We start from the raw sequence: 19,832 nt of genomic DNA, 5'->3' as shown, positions 1-19,832 counted from the left end.
ACACAATTTTGCAGTTGCAAACAGGTTCAGGCAGTATGTTTTCTAATCAAATAGATACATTAGGACCTCAGAACCATTTCTGTCAAATAGATATCGCTCCTTAAAGAAGAATGTTTCTGATTCTATTGCCATACTGCTTGTCCTCGACTACCCCGGCGCAGCCTTTGTGTTAAGGTGTTCGTTTGATTAATTAGATTTGATTTGATATATGCCTAAAGTGTATTTTCATTAACTATGTATGCTAAAATGACCTGTTTAGTATGGCGGCTCATTGGAGCATACGCACACCCGTGCGTGACAGAGACAACAAGAAACGTCAGAGTGCGCGCACGACGTAAGGGTATAAAAGCCCTTCGATGGCCACGTGACCTTCTCTCTGCCTCCAGCCGCCATCATGGAAGCCAGCCGCGTGCAGCCTATCAAGCTAGCCAGGGTGAGCGAGCGGGATGCGCAGGGGGTACAAGCGCCATACCCGTGGCCGGCGCTGAACGAGGACGTAGAATGGCAGTCTGCGTAGGAGGGTATTTTTGGTAGTACGAAGTCCGGGACCGGAGAGACACCCGAGTTTGAAATGGCTTCCTTCCTCGGTTGGGAGGGTAATGTCTTGCCGAGAGAAGAGGGAGGTGATCAACAGGAATTGTGTGCCAGGAATTGTGTGCAGGTTTTGTCGGCAGGCCGGTTATCTCGCTGAATAGTTATCTGGCAGACCTTTTATAGGCATATTTCTACACTTGCCAAGTATATCGGGATATGAGCAATCTTTTCCAACCCCTGACAGTCTCTGTACTTTGTTCTGTAGGTTACTAAAGTCCTCGGCAGAACCGGCTCACAGGGCCAGTGCACCCAGGTAAGGAACCTGCCTTTTTATTTCGGTATATCTTAAACGTATGTCTGTCGTTGCAGTTTGCCAGTAGCCCAGTACCGTATTGTTATATTGACCACTTTATTTTCTACGCTAAACGGAAGGTTAACTTGTATCAGCGAGTGCAGACACTATATTTAAAAAATATATTAATATATTTGTTAATATTGGTAATATAATTGGGGGAAATGACCGCTTGAGATGTTAGGTGACAACTTCCGGTGACGTACGCTTGACTATGCTGTTGGTGGAAGACCAGCAAAGAGATGACATCAAATGTGGGCTTTTACGAGATCTCTAGTGAAATTTTCATTTGCAGATATTGTTTAAGAGGGGAGAGTGTTAGTGGGAATTACATAGTTTTAGAAAGTATTGCTTTGTGATAGTGTTTTGATGATTTGGCCATAGGCAAGTCATCTAAATAGGAATATGAAAGCCACCCAGCGGGACGCTGCATGGCAGTGTTATCTTTCTTTTTACTCACCTAAAATGCCATGTCTGCAGCAAGTATTTGTGTACACGGGACTGTGTGGGAGGAGCTGTAGCACACCAGATGTCATGCACAGCCAAGCTTCAAGAAAAACGTTCTTTTAGATTTGGTGATTGAGTGGGTACATGAAGTTAGTGCTGATTGTTAATTAAAACCGTGCTATGGGAGTGTCCGGGGATTATGCCCTTGTATATTTTTTTTCCCGTTGTCACGTAAAGGCACAGAGTATGATTTGCCCAACATGTAACATGTTGGTGCAGTAGACTGTGATTTCTTCCTTGGTGCAGTAGGTGATTGTACAGTATATTCCTCGGGGAATACTGTCAACACTTTTTTTTACTCTGAAAGCTGCTTCGTCGTATTTACTTAAGTGTTATGCTTGCCTATTAGAGCAGGCTATCTAATGGCGAAAATGACTTGTCAGTTAATGCATTTTAAGTCTCTCTAGTTACAATTTGTTGGGGTTTTCTCGTTTGTTTTTTTATTCATCAGCGTGGGGCAGGGGTTTTATTCTGGTTTGCCCCTCCTCTGGAGCAAGTATGCATTTTTTGTCCTACCACTATTAATTTCTGAAGCACTTAACTTTTTTACGTTTAATTTAGCAGCCCAAAGTGCATGGTTTCCAACTGCTTCTCTGTACTGCTCGACTCCCCTCTGCTGCATGTTGCTCTTGTGCCTTTCCTTGCACTTCTTGCCAGTTTGCTTCCCACAACAGCTTCATGTTCCTCTCCAGCCTATGTGATTTTAATATTTCCACTCAGTTTGCTTCTTGTCCATATTGCCTCATACTCTGGCACCCTTATTGCTTATGCTCCATGTTGCTTCGACTATTCTCTCTTAGAAAATAGAAAAAATGCTTCCCAAATTTCGCTTGAATGTTTGTTTCTTTAAAAGTTTTCTATAGTGCAAACATGACCCTTGCGGGTATTGTGCTTTACAAATTTAGAAAGCAGGGTAGCAGAAACGGTAATATCAAATTCACTAACAACCGAATATCATAGTTCAGACAACTGCAAGTACCAGGCAGTGTTGAGCAGCAGGGTGGTAATGCTGGCACTGCTATGGTGAGAACACTAAAGTAGCCCGTGATAGTCATGCGAGCGACTGAGGAAACTAGAGTTTTGGGATCTAGGGAAGAAATTTGTTCATAAGGAGCTCTGATTAAATTCTTTAAAAATGCGATCAAGGGATTTTTTTCTTACTTCAGGAGATGTTACAGATTTTTGGGGCAAGCCCAGAGAACGATCTCTTGTGAGTTTTCTTGTGGATTTTGAGGTTTTAAGTGACTAAGCTTCTGGATGATCTGAAGCCACCAGAGTTCAAGGTTTTGGGTGAGCCATCTAGGGGTATTGTGATGGAGAGCTTTATGCAGCATGCAGGTGATTTTTTTTTTTTCTTCTCCCTTGCTACGTAAGGGGGGCTTTTGAGGGGTTTGAGGGTGATGTAGGTTTTATCCTTTTGAGCCAATGACGAGTCTAGCAGTAGAGTTGAGTGGGGCCTGTTGAGGAGCCCGTTTGGACCTGGGTTTTTCCAGATAGGGTTGCACTACCATAGTCCAACCTGGGAATCAGGGCTTCTACTGCTTGCTTGAAGTCGTTGAGGGCAAGATTTTCTTAAAATACTCACTTGGTGATTTACTGTTTTGGTGGTGGCACTAATGTGCTTCTGCATGTTGTGCTTTAGTTATGTATTTAAAGTGTTTTTTAATCAGATTTTACATCGACATGGCCAGACTTTCCCGCTGACATGCAGCTTTACTGATAAAACTATATAGTTTATAATGTTTGGAAATAGTTACTGCAAATGTCATTTGCACATCACCAAGTTATGGTTTGTTTTGCTCCTATGCAACTTTGTTTGAATCTCACTTACAAAAAAATAGCTTTTGTAATTCCTGATATATTTTGACATTTGTAATTTACAGGCTATTTCATTGTTTTAAAATGAAAATATCTGACCTTCGGACAGCTAACTTGACAAAAGCCTCTAACTCTAATAAGGGAAAAGTAAACCTTATTTTCCAAGTTGCAGTTAAGACAAACTGACATTTGACCTTTCCTTGAACAGACCACAAATGTGTCAAGATGAAAACAAGATTTAACTGCATCTTTTTTGCTCATTCAATTTCTGAATGAGCAGAACACCTGTTTCTTTCCAGTCCAGGTTTACTCGCCAAATAAACTGTTCGACCTGAGAATTTTACTGGCAGTTGAGTGGCCCAGTAGCTGATGGGGGCAGAGAAGTCATTTAGCCAGGTTTCTTTTGGGATCAGAAGGTCACGGTCATGTGAGGGTCAGGTCAGTAATATCTCCTGTATGTTTTGAGGTGGGCCTGCAGTTGATATGCATGCATTTCAACTGAGATTTGTGGTGTGCTGGGTTAGAATGAGAGGTTCATTTTTCTGAATTTTACAGCTCTATGGTTTCGCCTAAGGGCTCTGAGGGTTTGTCGTGATGGCATGGATAGTTCCTGATTTCTGTTATGAGGATGTGAGTCCTGATGGGAGGATTTGCTTACTGTTGTCTGATAAGGGAGCTTTACATATAGTTGGCCGTGAAGGCATGTTGCGGTAGGGTCGCGTTCTGCAAATCCAATGTGCGGACAGGATGGAGGCGGAGGTCTGGTTGGCAGGAGGCATTGGACATGGACACATGGGGGTGAAGGTGGGAAGCTGATATATATTGGGGAGAGGAGTTTGCCTAACTGCCAGGGCGCTCGACCTCGGATCTGGGTTCGAGTCTCAGTAACTACGCTAAACATCCTGGGCAAATAACATAATCTCCCTGTGCCTAACAAAAATGAATGTTTGTCCTCCTGTAACGTAACTGGTGCTATGTAAAGAGCTCTGATACCCGATTCGGGTCAAGTTCGCGCTATATAAAACTGCAAAAAAAAATATTGAGGGAGAAGGCATGACAGGGTGGATTGTGGGTAGAAGTAAAGTCTGAATTGGGATGGGGTGAGCTCGAGAGATGGGTGTTGGGCATACTGACAAGAGTATCATTGGGTGTTTATAGGGCAGTAGCATTTGGGGGATACAGAGGTTGAGGGAGAGTTAGAAATGGAGGAATCTGAGATTGCGGATTTCTTAAATTCCGACAAAAAGGGGGCCATCTGATGTCTGGAGGATATTACCATTGATGTAGATGGGGATGGCGACTGCTGCTTTGCATGCCAAAAAGGGCTACAGGTAGAAACCATGTGGAGTTTTCCTGATTGTAGAGATCTAGAACATTGAGAGCAGGGCTTTCCTTCATTGTTTTATAGAAAATGAGGTCGCTTATCGCCCCTTTGGCTCAAAAGTAGGGGTCGGAAACCAGGGTTTCTGGATGAGTTGAGGAATCTGTTTTGAGGCCTTGGATGCTTTGTTTGTGGGGTTTTTTTTTTTAGATTTGGGGGTAATTGATTTTATAAGTATAGTGACCCAATGGTTCCATGGTGGTGATAGTAGCACTTTATGGATCCATGTCAGAGAATAGGTAGTGACTTCTCTTTTATGAGATGGAGCAAGTTTAAGACTTACTTACTGAGATGGCAATGGGGAGCAAGTCTTATCTCTCATCTATGTTCCTACCATACAAATCCTTTTGTTCATTTAATGGTGGCCCGGCACAAAGGGGCAGAGCAACCCACATGCCAATATGGCAGACGTATTCCCCTCGCAGCAGAGGCAGGACACATCAATAGGGGAGCCACTTGTTACTTCATGGCCTGCACTACCAAGTGTGAATATTGGTGTGAATCTTTCATCTTACACATTGACCCCAGATGAATCTCGAGTGTTAAACAAAGGTCTGGGCTTTGTCCCGACTCCACACCATGATTCGTTTAACTGTCGGAAAGAAATGTACGAGTTGGTGAGAAATTAAAATACATACATTTTTCAATGACAAAGAAAAGGAAATTCCATCAATGTTCACAACTGACTTGCGTAGACCCTCAAATTTCTGTCCCACCCCCCCCCCCCTCCTAGCGCCGTAGTAGGCCCTGAAGTGATGGTCTATGAGCAAAAAGTGTTGAATGACATAAACTCTTGAACGGACCTCAGGGCAGATCCGTCAGAACGATATGAGTAAAATAGACTGGTTGGCTGTTAAATCTTTACAGAATAATAAGTCCATCATAATTAAGTCAGCTGATAATGTGCTTGATGCCAGTGACTACAATACTGAAGTACTTGGGCTGTTGGGGTCACGCACAAACTATCATCCCTTAATGAGGGACCCCACACCTGACTTACAAGAGACCATCAAGACCTGGGTGGGGGAGGTGCTGGAGAAGAAGTGGATCACACATAAGGAGGCAGATTTTTTGATTAATCCAAAACCGAGAACACCAGCATTTTACATCTTGCCAAAGATACACAAACCCCAGCGCCCACCCCCAGGTCGTCCTATTGTTTCAGGCATTCAGTCAGTACTGGAGCCCCTTTCTCAATTCTCCTTTTTTTATTTTTTAAAAAAAATGTTCCCCCTCGAGCCGGTAATTAACCAGCCCTCATTCTTACAAGACACAACTGATGTTTTGAACATTTTGAAAACATCGGAGTTTGATCCCATGAACCAGTATATAATGACGATAGACATCGAGTCACTGTATACCAGCATACCCCAAGATGCCACGCTGGTGGCAGCAGCGCGGGCTCTGGGTGGTATGGACTGGTTTTATGACCCCCCCCCAGTCATTTGTTTTGAAATGCATTGAGTTAGCACTCACCAGAAATTTTTTTGAGTATCAGAACCAGCTATATTTGCAGGTGTCTGGTACCTCGATGGGGGCTACTTTTGATCCCAGTCTGGCCTGCATTTATGTAGGCCAGTTTGAGGAGAATGTCCTTTACCATCTGGATAATCCCTTCAAAGAGAACATTTCTCTTTGGAGGCGATATATCGATGACATTCTCTGCATCTGGACTAGGCCAGAGGAACGGCTCAAGGAATTCTTCTCCTTGCTCAATCAGGCGGATGATAGTTTGCATTTTACATGGACCTACAGCAATTCCGAGGCTTTATATCTTGACGTTGACATTGTAGCCATGCACCATGTTCTGGTCACCAATGTCCATCAGAAACCTAGTGACAGGAACTCACTCTTGCATTACCAATCGTTCCATCCCAGATCCCTTCGGGATAACCTTCCCGTGGGGCAGTTTTTGCACTACTGACGCAATTGCTTAACAACGGAGAAGTTTGTTGAACAATCAGAGGAGCTTGTGGAGAAGCTACAAATCAGGGGCTATCCTGGTAAAACCATCAAACAGGCACGCCAACGGGCATTTAACACACCGCGTGAAGTCCTGCTCAACGTAATGTAAAAACAAATTTGAATGTCTGCCGGTAGTGACTACTTTTGACCCACTAGCAACGAGAGTCCGACAAATAGTTGGGAAACACTGGTCCATTTTGGACACCCCTACTAGTAAAATGCCACCGCCATGCTTTGCTTTTAAAAAAACATCGAGTCTTAAGGACAAGCTAGTACATACACGCTTTTTGAGCCTACCTGCTGCCTCTACTTTACCTTCTGGGCACTATCCATGTGGGGGTTGCTCAGTGTGTGCTCTTACTAAAGCTACTAAAAGTGTGATTTTGGACGGTGGACAAGAAGGGTTTCCAACTAAGTTTAGCAACTGCAACACTACCAATGTTATTTACAGACTCGCATGAAGTTGCGGCTTACATTATATTGGTCTGACGCCAAGGAAGGCCAAAGTACGGGTACAGGAGCATCTCAGCACTTTGAAAGCTAAGAGATTGACCACCAGGTTGGTCCAGCACTTTGTTGAGAAGCAGCATGACCCCAGGGATCTGAGGTGGACTGTCCTTGAGAGGATTCTTGGGTATACACATCATCGAGCAGATTCTGGCAAGAAAAGAGGCTAAATGGATATTTTTAGAAAAAACTGACAGACTGGGGCTCAATGATCTCATTGAGTGGAACAAGGTTAGCAGTCGTTAGAACGCTGGCCTATTATCATATGATTATCTGTACCGCTTATTGGACAATGAGTATATATTTGGTATCTTTCTAACCTGCCGATGCATTGGTGTTGAGCACTGGCCGTCGCCCTTATTTGGCAAAGTGGTGCCCGTGAATTCTGAAAGTAACCTGGGTCTATGCACCGACCCAGTTTTCCACCACCTTAACATCACGGATGGCAAGTAGGTCTAAGAATTGCCTTCGTCTGAGATAAGCATGATTGAAGCGCAATAGCCTGTGGGTCCTATTAATCCAACAATAACAGCAAAATGTGTTTGAGATGACCCACTATTAATGAACGCAGGGCGTCATTTATGCCCTTCTTTCATAAAGCTTTTTTTAAATAATTTTTTTTATATTACTGACTGATTCTTATCAGTATTAGAAATATTCGTAGTGATGGGCTATGTCTGTATCTCTCGGCGAATGGAGGAGCATCATACAGTTAGAATGAGAGAACTGCTTTTCTTCCCTTTCCATGATGGCGCCCGTTATAACTTGCCCTGGTGCCATAATCATGCGACCCCCGAGTAGGTGCCATGTCACGTGATGTTACATTATGTTTATATGCGCAGCTGTAGTAATATCCGCAGTGATGGGCTATGTCTGCGTATTTCTCGGCAAACTGAGGAGCATCACACAGTTGGAGTGAGTGAACTATATATTTTTATTCCCATTTCGTGATGGCGCCCGTTATGACTTGCCCTGGCGCCGTAATCATGTGACCCCCGAGTACGTGACACGTCTTGTTTATCATATGCGCAGCTGCAGAGATGGCAGCCGGATGATTGGAAACGCACCAGGTCGCGGTAAGAGTATGAATGGCAGTTAAGGAAGTGAGCACGCAGTTGTGTATGTTTGGAAGGTTACAGTTAATTGCCATAATAAAAGTGTTGCCACCAGAATTATACATTAACGGGTCTTTATGAAGGTGGTGTGACTTACACATGAAAACTGATATCTTTACCACTGTATAGAGTGAAGTTGTGATACAAAAGGGGATGATGGACAGAGCGTTTGAGCAAATCAAACACTCGCCCCCAGTCAACTGATCTGGGTTTAATCCTTCACCATTCTTTAGCTCACTCGGCCACCCCAGTATAGACATGGCCATATGCAAATCAGTCTGACCCTGTGCCTCATGGGAACAGTCCAGCACGAACTGCCAAGCCATGTCTTCCCTGGACCGGAAACAAGCATCCTGGGACCGGTTTCGGATTCATAATCCTCATCAGCCAGGATATCTTGAATCCAGTGGCCAAGTGAGCAAGGGACTCGCGTCTGAGCATACCCTGCCACACTTAGGGCGAACAAAGCGATACAAAAGGGGATGATGGAAGGAGCGTTTGAGCAAATCAAACACTCGCCCCCAGTCAACTGATCTGGGTTTAATCCTTCACCATTCTTTAGCTCACTCGGCCACCCCAGTATAGACATGGCCATATGCAAATCAGTCTGACCCTGTGCCTCATGGGAACAGTCCAGCACGAACTGCCAAGCCATGTCTTCCCTGGACCGGAAACAAGCATCCTGGGACCGGTTTCGGATTCATAATCCTCATCAGCCAGGATATCTTGAATCCAGTGGCCAAGTGAGCAAGGGACTCGCGTCTGAGCATACCCTGCCACACTTAGGGCGAACAAAGCGATACAAAAGGGGATGATGGAAGGAGCGTTTGAGCAAATCAAACACTCACCCCCAGTCAACTGATCTGGGTTTAATCCTTCACCATTCTTTAGCTCACTCGGCCACCCCAGTATAGACATGGCCATATGCAAATCAGTCTGACCCTGTGCCTCATGGGAACAGTCCAGCACGAACTGCCTGTGAGACTCCCTCTGATGCGTGGGTGATGTGAAAAATCCCTTAAATGAGGGGTGTGAATATTAACAATATCCATCATGGATGGTCATGGGGTTGTTCTGCCGTTTGAATTTGTCTATAGGCGACAAGACCTGTTGGCGGTTACCCGACGGATGCGCGATCGTATGACGCGTGATTCCCGTCTCATTGAGGTTGCCGGTATGCTGCAGTGACGCAACCGGATGGTATGATACCCCTGTTAAACTTTAAAACACAGGTGTGGAGTACTATGGCATATTGGAAATGCTTGGAATGAGTTGCAGTTATAGCCCGTTTTTACCTTCTGTCTTTTGTCACTACCATCACAGGTTTGATGCAAATCCCACATGAAAACGTCTATTTGGATCCCTAGCCATGACGAAGTTGCTTAAAGTTGATAACCGCAACAAAACATGTTGGCTAGTTATTTGATCATGATTTGATAGTCATTTTTAATGTGGAAAAGCTTACAGCAAGGAATAAAGAGTATCAGTAGCAAGTAAGCTTTACCAATTTTTATTAATGAGGATTGTTTTTGTTCTCACAGGATCCTTGAACACTTAGATGATTTTTACACATATAGGAAGTACACTCACATTTAGGCTTCTTCCTCTTGTTTTCATTGGGTTGAGGCTTTGTCTTAACACACACGCACATTTCCTTTCTGGAAAGAAGGTAACCAATGATAAGTGGGTTTCTGGCGAGTACCAGTCAGTTTTCTCCTTTGGTGTTGCTACTGTGAGGTGCCTTCTTTCCTGCTCACATTTTTTCTGTGGATGAAAGGTCTGTGTATGGTAGTTTATTTCTTTTTAATTAGATACACCACAACCAAATGACCATTTCAATTAATTAGTCACTGTAAAGTGAGGTCGCAAAGACATTGACCCTTTTGGGCTGTGATTTGAAAACCATTCATGGTGTATCAATTTAGGGACAGCCATTTATTGATAGTAAATTCGTTGAGTGGGGGGCTGATTGTCCTGTTCCCCTTGAAACTCCTTTTGTATTGATGACTTTATCAACACCTGTCATCATTTTGTGGATACTTTGATTCGGTCATTTGAGTTGACCCTGGTACTTGGTGTAGGTCCGAGTCTTGATAAAATACCTATTGTAGATAAGGCGCCCTCTTTTCCGTTATTACAGATTCAGACAGAAAACCTTTTATCTTCCTGTCTGTATTTTTTAAATGTGGATAAAAAACATTTTGATTCTGAATGCTGTCAATCATGATTGCCAGACCAAAAGCTGTGCGGATTGACAGGTAATGGATTAAACAAATATAGGAACTTTAAAGTGCCTCAAACAGCAGTAGATTTGCAAAACCTTGATACTAAAATGTGCAAGTTCTTATACGTGCTTAGTTTCACCTGAGTGTATACATCATTGAACCTGTCCTGCATTCAGGCAGGAGTGCACATTAACTGGTTAAATGCAGCAATATACACATGTCGGCTTCATTTTTAACAACGCCTAAAACAAATACGGATAAATACAGGTAAAATTAGCAACCAAAGAAGGATAAATACAGGCGGAAGTGACCAATATAAATACCATAAAACTGGGAGCCCTAATTATAGATTAGTTGACTGACTGTGGCTTAAGAGGATTCAAATAAGCCTAACTTTTCTTTCTCAGCAAAGCCTAGAGACTGGGGTATGTTACTGTTTTTGACAGATTTGTGGAGAAATCTGCTGTTCTGTATGGCTTGTCTAATCCATAAGTTTCTAGCTGCTGTTGTCCTCTACAAATTACATTGCCCTTTTTATGAAGGTTAATTTGAGAGAAACTTGACATTTTGCCACAGTTTCGTTTATCACATTAATTTGCACACCTTATAGAATATAAACACTGTCAAATCCCACTAACCACACACAGCCCACTGCCATGAAACAGTGGTTATTTCAGGCCCGCCCAAAAGTGCCCCCATACAAGATGCACTAAGTTGTCATGACCATGGTGGTTGGTGACGTGCAAGTGTGAGCCACTTAGCTTGTTTGTTGGGTTCTGATTCCCTTATGCGTTCTTTTGGTGCTATGAACTGTACCTTTGGGATCTCGACCATGGTCACTTATTTGGACAATGCCCATATTTTGTTCTTTAATTCACAAGTTGCAAGCATGTTCTGAAATATGCAGAATTTGTGATCTTCCTAATCAATTTGAATGTTTTAAAGTTCATGTCTATAAAGTTCTCGTCTTAAAGCATTGCAGGACAGATACTATTGCAAATGCTACAGGCAGCAACATTCCTGTGTGGGCGCAATACCAATGCTCCCAATTTTGAATCAACTGGTCTCATGTGTGCTACCTTATAGCTGCAGTGTATTCTTTTTTTTTGTACATGTGGCTAGGAAGTTTATCCATTGTTCTGTCCACAGAGCAGGGTTTCTGCGCCATTTTGGAAACTGCAATGCAACAGTTCTCACATTTATGAGTAAACTATTGGCAATAGCTTGAACTCTTGCAAATGTGAAATTTATTGCATTGCAAATATTTATTTACTAGCGCCCATGCCGTGCTTTCACATTCCTGGAGGCCGAGCCCCTTTCTTTAGATTGGCTGTGTCTGAAGAAAGGGAGGGTCGTGTCCGACATTAAAGTGAAACTACAGCATGGGGCGCTTTGACCAAAAAAGCATCTTAAGTTTATGTTTTTTGTAAAAGTGCCCATGCTGCGCTTTCACTTTATTAGCGACTGCACACATTTCTTTAGATCTGGCTTGCCTAAAACGGGCCATATCTCCATGAATGCGAAAGCGCCGCATGGGCACTAGTAAAAAAAAGTACGCAGAGCCTCTATACTTGAAGCGGACCACGCTGCTAAAAAAAAACGCTGCTCCTATAGTTAAAGCAGACCACCATTAGTAAAATAAAAGTGGGCGTCGGGCTGCGCGTAGTGGGTGTAATAGGGGAAAAACATTACACAAAATAGTGCTCACAGCAAAGATAAAGCAGACCGTGTACCAAGACAAGTAAAATGTCCAATTGTTATGGGAAGTAACAAATGCAGACAAGGAGGGACTAACAAGCCTAATAAATACTCTGAAGCCAGCGTTTACGAAGGACCATGACACAAGCCATTTAAAAATATGGGCTGAGAGTGGGCGAGGCTTCAAAGCCATACTCTAATACAGAATGCCTTGCAGCAGCTCATGTGCTGCCATGCTTTTCCTAAAAAGGAACACCCCTAAATAGATTTATCTGATGTTTGCTGGGAGCACCCTGTTTTGTCAGGTAATTTGAAGTTTTTACGTATTACTCTGCTTACGAATGGTTTGTTATAATAAACATGAGCAATAGGCATCATAGGAACAGCACACCAATTGGAAAGAATTGGTTATCCAACAATGTAGGAAAAAATAGAAATTCAAACACTAGCTGGAAATGTAAAATGGAGGCACAGAGTAATTACCCGAAACTTATGACAGCAGTTTAATCAAACTGCTTACCAACTAAAATTTGTTATACTCATGTGGCTAAGTTTTTATTTTTTGGTTGATCAATTTGGGGTTGGTGGGGTGACAATCCTGGACAAGAATCAGCCTTTTGCAAATTCGACTTAGTCCTGTTTCAAAAGCAACAGATGTGCATTTACTTTCAGGCTAGGTCACCTTCCGAGTTCGAAGCCAACCACAAACAGGTTCTGTCCTTTTTCGACCTTATGAGGGTGCTATTTTTTTTTTATATCCACTATGGCCTTTTCTCAATGTGCATTTTTTTATCGTAATGTACTCCTGAGCTCACGTTTAGTGGCTTTGTGTATTTGTATAGATTATTTGCCATGAAATATAAGATGGATGCCACTTTATTTGCGATTGTGACCCAGTGTAATTTGAAAACTTTTCTCTTCCAATGTAGGTTCGGGTTGAGTTCATGGATGACAGCAATCGATCAATTATTCGTAATGTGAAGGGGCCAGTCCGTGAAGGAGATGTCCTTACGTTACTGGAATCTGAACGTGAAGCGAGAAGATTACGCTAAAACATTGCATTGATTTCAATGGTATGTACAGATTGCCTGCGTTTACTATACTTAGCTCTAAAGCAATAGTTGAAATGAGTTCTTGTATTCTGTTACTTTGAACTGTATTTTACTTGGATGTGAAGAATGGGGATGATGGGTTTTTAATTTTTGCAGTTTTTCCTCCACTTACCTTCATTAATTTGCAGTTCAGCTTAGGGTGTAAATGTAGTTTCACCAAAGTTGTGAAGCGGCTGCTAATGTAATATTGTGGGTAATAAATTGACCTTGAGACAGGTGCAGTACAAGTTAGGAGTATGTCTGTTCTGAACCAATTTTAGGGGTTTACATCCTGTCATACGTTTTGTACCCATGGCAATGGTGAAAGTCAAAAGTAAATGTAAAATCCTCATGTTGACTTGCGCCTTCCAGAGACTTGGCACGGTTGCCATTTTTGCTGTGCATCAAGCACTTTTGATTGGCAGATGTTGGTGTTTGAAAAGCTGTTCTAGAATTGTGATTGGTTTGGAAAAAAGTTTTGCTTCTGAATGGCTTGGAATAAAGTTTTGCTTCTGATGCCTGGTGTCTATATGGGGGTGATGCTGACATGATACTATAACAATATTCTTGTGATATTGTTGACTTGAACAATTTCATGTTAAATCTTCTGTTTTTATTTTTAGATCCTGCTACAAACTTAGACGTGAAGAAACATCTGTTTGATATTCAAAACACTGAAAACATTTTGGGGGGAATAAACTTGTTCAGTTTGGACATGTAAATGAACTTGTGTCCATTGATTCCTTTGTTTTTTTTTTTTCCTGCTTTTGTCAATTGTCTTGAAACTGTACATTTTAGTCACTTTACATTCCTGTGGCGAACATTTAGTTACAAATCAATGGGCGAGCACATCATGCTATTGGGTATATAAAGTGTGGCAAGAATGTAGTCCTGCGCTCGTAGGGTGCCATGGTGTAAAACTTCAAGAAGCAGTTAGTAAAACGGAACCCTCTAGACAGGTGAAAAGCTGCTCATCGCAGTTTGCTGGAATTAAGAGCAGCTCAAAATACGCAATGTTTGAGACGGTCCGGGATTTGTATTGACCAAGGCCACTGAAACAAGTTCTACTGTGCGTATTGTAGGGTAGTACTTTTGATGCTTTGCCTCATTCAATTGGTGCTGAGCTTACAACTATTGTAGAATTTGTTGAATCAGTCTCACTTGTTAGGTGTGGTCCACTTGAAGTACAGTATACAGCCTAATCGTTGGTATGAGTCCAATGACTTGTCTCAGACATGACTATATGCCCATTTCTGAGACACGTGACTCACACCGATTAGGCTGTACTCTGCACTGTACTTCAGTGAGTAGCTTGTGAGCTACTGGTAGCTTTCTAGGTATCTTTCCTGTGTGCAGCACAGTGTACTCCTTTAGATGCCTTTGGTTGAATTAATATACGGTATGTATACCAAAATTAAAAAGGTGCATTGGAGATGAAAATGTGTGTAATTTCATTTTTTGGGGGAGAAAAATTATAGGCTTTGTAAAAAAAAAAATATTTGACTATTTCAGTGAAATCATGCCGCATAAGGGAGATTTGACTCGTATTGCCTTGGTACTGGGTGTAATACAGCTATGGCATTTATGTAATGCCCATATTGAGCCCTTTTACTTATTATTTTTTACATTACTGGTGGCCACCGTGACTGGTACGGATGTAATCACTGCTTTTAATCCAGCATGGTGTTATTGCTAATGTAAATAGGTCTCATACGCCTGCTATTACAATAGTAATAGCAGCTTGTGATATTCATTTAACATAGCATTGTATTTGTAAAGCGCATGTTCACTCTGGTATCTTGGCACTGAATTATGTTTGTTACCCAGCAGTACTCATTTTATCGATCATAGACGAAAGATTGAGTTCACCTGCTGGGATTTGAACCGGAGGTCAAATCCAGGCCCATACAGTGGACCCATTAGGCCACTAGGCACATAAGTGGCTCTTTTTACAAAAAAGATCAGAGACCCCCGCCTTTATCCTACCAGAAGTGAAACTCGCTGAATGCATTGCAGTCTTTCAGTTGCTAATGTAAGGAGTCACTCTTGGTCGTTCTTATACCAATATAGACATTAGCAAAATGCATCTGATGAGAATCTGGAGAAGGCTTGACACGTTTTGCTCTGGTTTGGGGAGTAAATTGGCTCTAGTACTTAAGGCAGAGAAGGCCATGGTGTGCAGGAAAGGGCGCGGACAGTCTTTTGAGGAAGTTACTCTGGTGGATTGGGGAATTCCCGCAAATATGAATACAATTTATGATATTAAACTGAAAGTGTCTCCAAAGTAAAGCCAAAAGATCACTGCCTCTTTCCCCAAAATAAAGCATTGTTTTTGGGACAGACGGTGTACATTTAAAAAGCATAACGTTTCATTGAAAAGTTGGAATGAAAGTTTCATTCATCGTGCCCAATTAGGTTTTAAAACACCCTTAAACTCCAATTCCTACTTTATAGCATCTTAAGCTGTATATATTTAATGTGACGAAATGGCTAGTTCAACTACAGTGCATCTTGACCAAGTAACCTTGAACTTGTAATTGCAAACACCCTTCCCTCCTGAGAGAACAATTATACGTCTGTATTCTACTGTGGCTTAGAAGTTTTACGTTTAAAAAGACATGCATTTTCTTAGCATTTCATGAATGTCTGTGTGGCCAGGTTCTGCAAATCGAAGCATGACTAAATTGTTAGCACCCCCGGTTGTGTGCGCCACGTTTTCATATTGAATAATTTGCAACGCGTCCCTTAAGTGCATGTTTTAATTTTTCTTGGGCGCTATCGCTAATTTTAAATTTTGGTTTTGAAAGCCAGTTTAAACTGTAGAGTGCAGTTTTTCTAAATTCTTGCCATCACCAGAGTAATTGATATGGTAAATGGCTGGTTTTTGTAACCAATATTAGACGTTTTTTTGTAAGGTACACATCATATACAGCCGTTTAGATCAACAGGACATTGGCTCCTTCTTTAGCATATTTACTAACAAGTGATCTAGATAACTTGAACTAGCAGGGCACTAACTATTCTAAATGTCGAGATCGATGCCTCCTTAATAGTTAGGGGGAGAGATGTGATACATGGCAGAAATCTAGTACGGCAGCTCAATTACCTACAGCAAGCGTGGTTTCTGGATTCTATCTCCAGTCCGGACCATGTTCAGTAGGAGTGGTATACGGGAGAGGTCATGGAGGGGATGAGTGGTATACGGGTGAGGTCATGGAAGGGATGAGTGGTATACGGGTGAGGTCATGGAAGGGACGCAATAATGCTTTGTTTCCATACCACCTTCTGGTCCCCTCTTATAGGATCTGTAGGTCACACCCCCAAAGCTGTGCATCTAGACAATTCTCAAACGTATGCCATGTCAGCATTTCTAAAACATCTAGGGCATCCAAACTAACTCCCATACACTTGTTGCACTCGGCCGGGGGTGTATTAGGTCTCAGCAGCATTTATTGGAATTTTGCATTGCAAGAAAGGTTACGGGGTGAAGTGCCCTGTCCCATTCTTTAGGGGGAAAGCGCTCTGTCAATGTCCTGCTCCCAGTTTAGTCTTGAGTGCTGCATAAAGTCCTTTGGGGTGGATGCTCTTGCACGCGTGATAAGGTGTCCTGTACCCATCACATGGATTCCATGCAGCAACTGGTGTGAAGTCCCATGTCCATGATTTGCCAATGTTTCTGTAATTCGGCCAGTAGCGTATAATGCCCTAGGAAGTGACCTAGAGGGGTGCCATGATTGCATTAGTGTTCAAAGGGCACTCTTGCAATAGTGTGCCCATTATATCCACCCCTCTTCCAGAACGCCCCACCCCGCAATTCCCTGAAAGCATGTAGATCCTACAGATTTCTGGTGCAGATGGTACCTGTGCCGGAGCTAAACTGAGGCTTCTGGTATAAGTAAGGGTAAAGAATAGCTACAAGGGATTTAGTTTATGTATTGACTTGGGATCAATAAGTGAGTTAGTTAGCAAAAATCTAACTCAAATGTATCCGTAGGATAACACCAGAACTTTTCTAAGATAGAAACAGTTAATGTTACGTAAAGGATGAGGAAAGAACAAGCATTCGGAAAAGTAATTTTGTCTGAAATATTGTATTAAATCAAACAGCACATAAATGTATATACGGGGTATAATAAATCAAATTGATTATATGCAAAAAGCTGTTATGAACAGAGGTATACGCAAGACAACAAATCAGTTCATAACAGTTCATCAGCTCCTGTAAATTGTAAGCAGTAACAAAGTCAAATAATGTACAATGGTTAATTCTTGGTGCAAATGAATTGCTTATGGAGATCATGAAGAGGTCGACGTTTCGGTCTTGGTTGCAGGTGTCTGTAAGACCATCATCAGGACAGAATGTTTTTTGCAAAAGAGTGCCCCCTAAGTAAGAACAATATATTGTAATTACTTGTTATGTCAACAGAGTACATTCACTGCATAGACAAAAACAATATTTGAAACAGTTAAACAGAACAGCCATGTGCTAACGCCCTAGTGATGTAACCTATAGTATTTATAATCTCATTTAATACATGATAAAAATCAGTTTGGGGCGTAGTCTTAGAGAGGCCATGACTACTTTGTTCAAATGTTTGATTATAAAATTGACAGGTTTCTAATATACATAACCTGGTTTATATTGTGCCAAACGTTTATACTGAATTTTTGCTTAGATTGAGCAAGACTTAAATTGACAAAATAGTTTCATAAAAAAGTGAGAAACTAGTGACGAATCAGTTAATAGCAGTGTTACCAGCATTCCTATGTTGAAGCAAAGTATCAGGAACTTACTTGGTGATCTAATGTAAGATATTCACAAAGATGAGTCACTAGAAATATTAGCGCAGTGGAGCTCTAATCTGGAAAGAGAGAGCTGGGGGTTACCTTACGAATTGTAAACTAGCGACTATTTGTATAAAAGGAGCGAGGCATTAATCATACCTGTGGCCAGGCGTTGCCCGGATGCGAAGTTGAAAATCTTTGACCAGCAAATTAATCTGGTCAGGTCGAGAGCAGTCTCTATGGAAAGGAGGGGAGGTACATGTGTGTAAATTGGGAACCGCCATAGAAATCAAAGTCAAGTGATCAACATCAGAGCGGTCGGTTTAAGTACTTGAATCGACAGTTGCCGACAATACAGCCACCATCACCATCATACAGGAAAACCAGCTCTTATGAAATCGAAGTCTGCTGTCAATCAGTGATTAATAAAATACCGACACTCTAGGAAAGAATGGTACTGTGTTCGGAGCCGCATCGATGGAATGATGAGCTGTCTTAACATCTAAAAGTGGTGTTCAATATAAATCGAGGACAATGAGGTCAAACAATTAAAGAGGACCATCGGAAACATTTCAGTTAAAAGGTGTAAGCGTAGTGGAACTTATTACTCGTGATACTAGGACTCAACTCGAGATTTGTGATAGCGCTTAAGTCAAATATAGCAACGCAGTCAAATAACTTACTTTGTTTGATAACGCGGTAGCGTGTTCCGTGTACAAGTCAATAGCATCGGTCCGCAGCGAATACAGAGGGCTAGCAGCAGAATGGGTTTTAAATGGAACAACCCGGAATCAGTTTAATTGCGGGCCAGAGACAAAGAAGGGACTTGCACTCAGTATTTAGATTAGGAGAACGTCGGCCATATTGAAGTGTCTAAAAAACGACTTATCAGAAGGGTCGGAGTGCTGGTAACAGTTGCAATTATGAAACCACAGAACGCAACAGGGATGTATTAAACACATTTTGATCAGTTTTGCAAAAAAATCCATGTAAAATTAATAAAGAATCACAAACAAATATGAGACATATTGTTTGTTACTAAACTATGTCGACATCCAATTAATAACAAATCACAATTCATCCTGTGAGTAATCATGTGTTTCGACAACATTGCCATGCGAAAATATTAAAATCACGAATATGAATGTTGCAACACACCTCAATGAAAAAGAGAACATGTATCATTTGACTATCAAGCTGTTCAGAAATACAAGAGCATATGTATGTACAATCATGTGGCGCTGTGACGTAGTTTGGTGTCTTAAGAATAGTCCCAAACGCATTGCTGGGGTGACAACTAAATCAAACGGAGTGCCTTTAGGTAAGACATGCCAAAGTTTGCCATTCAGTGCAAGAATTAAGGCCTTTCTTGACAATCTGCCAGACAGATTCAACGTTGTTCTTTCAGAGTTAGAATATGGTCCACATTAGGTTGGCTAATGGTGGGTTTGACAGTCTACTACCCACCAAAGCATCTCCTTTTCAGTGTATTTTTGGCCAAGAAAATGCTCAACCAAGGGGGCATTCTCTGTACGACAGCGGATCCTTGATTGGTGTTGGTGAATGCGTTTCTTCACTACCTGTGTGGTTTTGCCAAAATATTGAAGGCCACAAGGGCAATGGATACAGTACACGACGTGTTAGTTGGAAAATCCTTTAAGAGTGATGGTCTTGCCATTCAGCACAAAACTTTTGAAATTACTAGTGGTTGAGCATGCTGTACAATGATTACATTTGTAGTGACCTATTGGCGCATATTTTCAACTATGTTGATATCTTTGGTTCTGTACGCATGTACCAGTCTATCTCTGAGGTTAGTGCCTCTTTTAAAAGCAAACCTAGGCTTTTCTGCAA

The 19,832-nt window shown here is 41.9% G+C and overlaps 1 protein-coding gene and 1 long non-coding RNA gene across 2 annotated transcripts; one reads left to right on the top strand and one right to left on the bottom strand.

Annotated features, from left to right (window-relative positions):
- The first annotated feature begins 347 nt into the window (after positions 1-347).
- Positions 348-13,919, top strand: RPS28 (ribosomal protein S28). Its single transcript, XM_078669136.1, has 4 exons — positions 348-433; positions 800-847; positions 13,032-13,175; positions 13,817-13,919. Exons 1-3 carry the CDS (start codon positions 395-397, stop codon positions 13,152-13,154), a joined length of 210 nt encoding a protein of 69 aa, XP_078525262.1. The 5' UTR covers positions 348-394; the 3' UTR covers positions 13,155-13,175; positions 13,817-13,919.
- Positions 13,920-17,175: 3,256 nt separating this feature from the next.
- LOC144799377 (uncharacterized) lies at positions 17,176-18,764 on the bottom strand. Its single transcript, XR_013603800.1, has 3 exons — positions 18,662-18,764; positions 18,138-18,215; positions 17,176-17,576 (listed from the first exon to the last, which is right to left on the bottom strand). It is a non-coding gene; the product is annotated as an uncharacterized LOC144799377 (long non-coding RNA).
- Between the last annotated feature and the right edge of the window lie 1,068 nt (positions 18,765-19,832).

The sequence above is a fragment of the Lissotriton helveticus genome, chromosome 12 (assembly GCF_964261635.1).
Source record: "Lissotriton helveticus chromosome 12, aLisHel1.1, whole genome shotgun sequence".
In the NCBI taxonomy this organism is placed as follows: Eukaryota; Metazoa; Chordata; class Amphibia; order Caudata; family Salamandridae; genus Lissotriton; species Lissotriton helveticus.
The sequence above is the reverse complement of the archived record's forward strand: the minus strand, read 5'-3'. Positions and strand labels throughout refer to the sequence as shown.

Excerpts from the sequence above, each read along its gene's own strand:
- RPS28 (XM_078669136.1), top strand. The coding sequence starts at position 395 with ATGGAAGCCAGCCGCGTGCAGCCTATCAAGCTAGCCAGG. Across the intron at positions 434-799 it reads AGCCTATCAAGCTAGCCAGG|GTTACTAAAGTCCTCGGCAG; the intron begins GTGAGCGAGCGG and ends TTTGTTCTGTAG. Across the intron at positions 848-13,031 it reads CACAGGGCCAGTGCACCCAG|GTTCGGGTTGAGTTCATGGA; the intron begins GTAAGGAACCTG and ends CTTCCAATGTAG.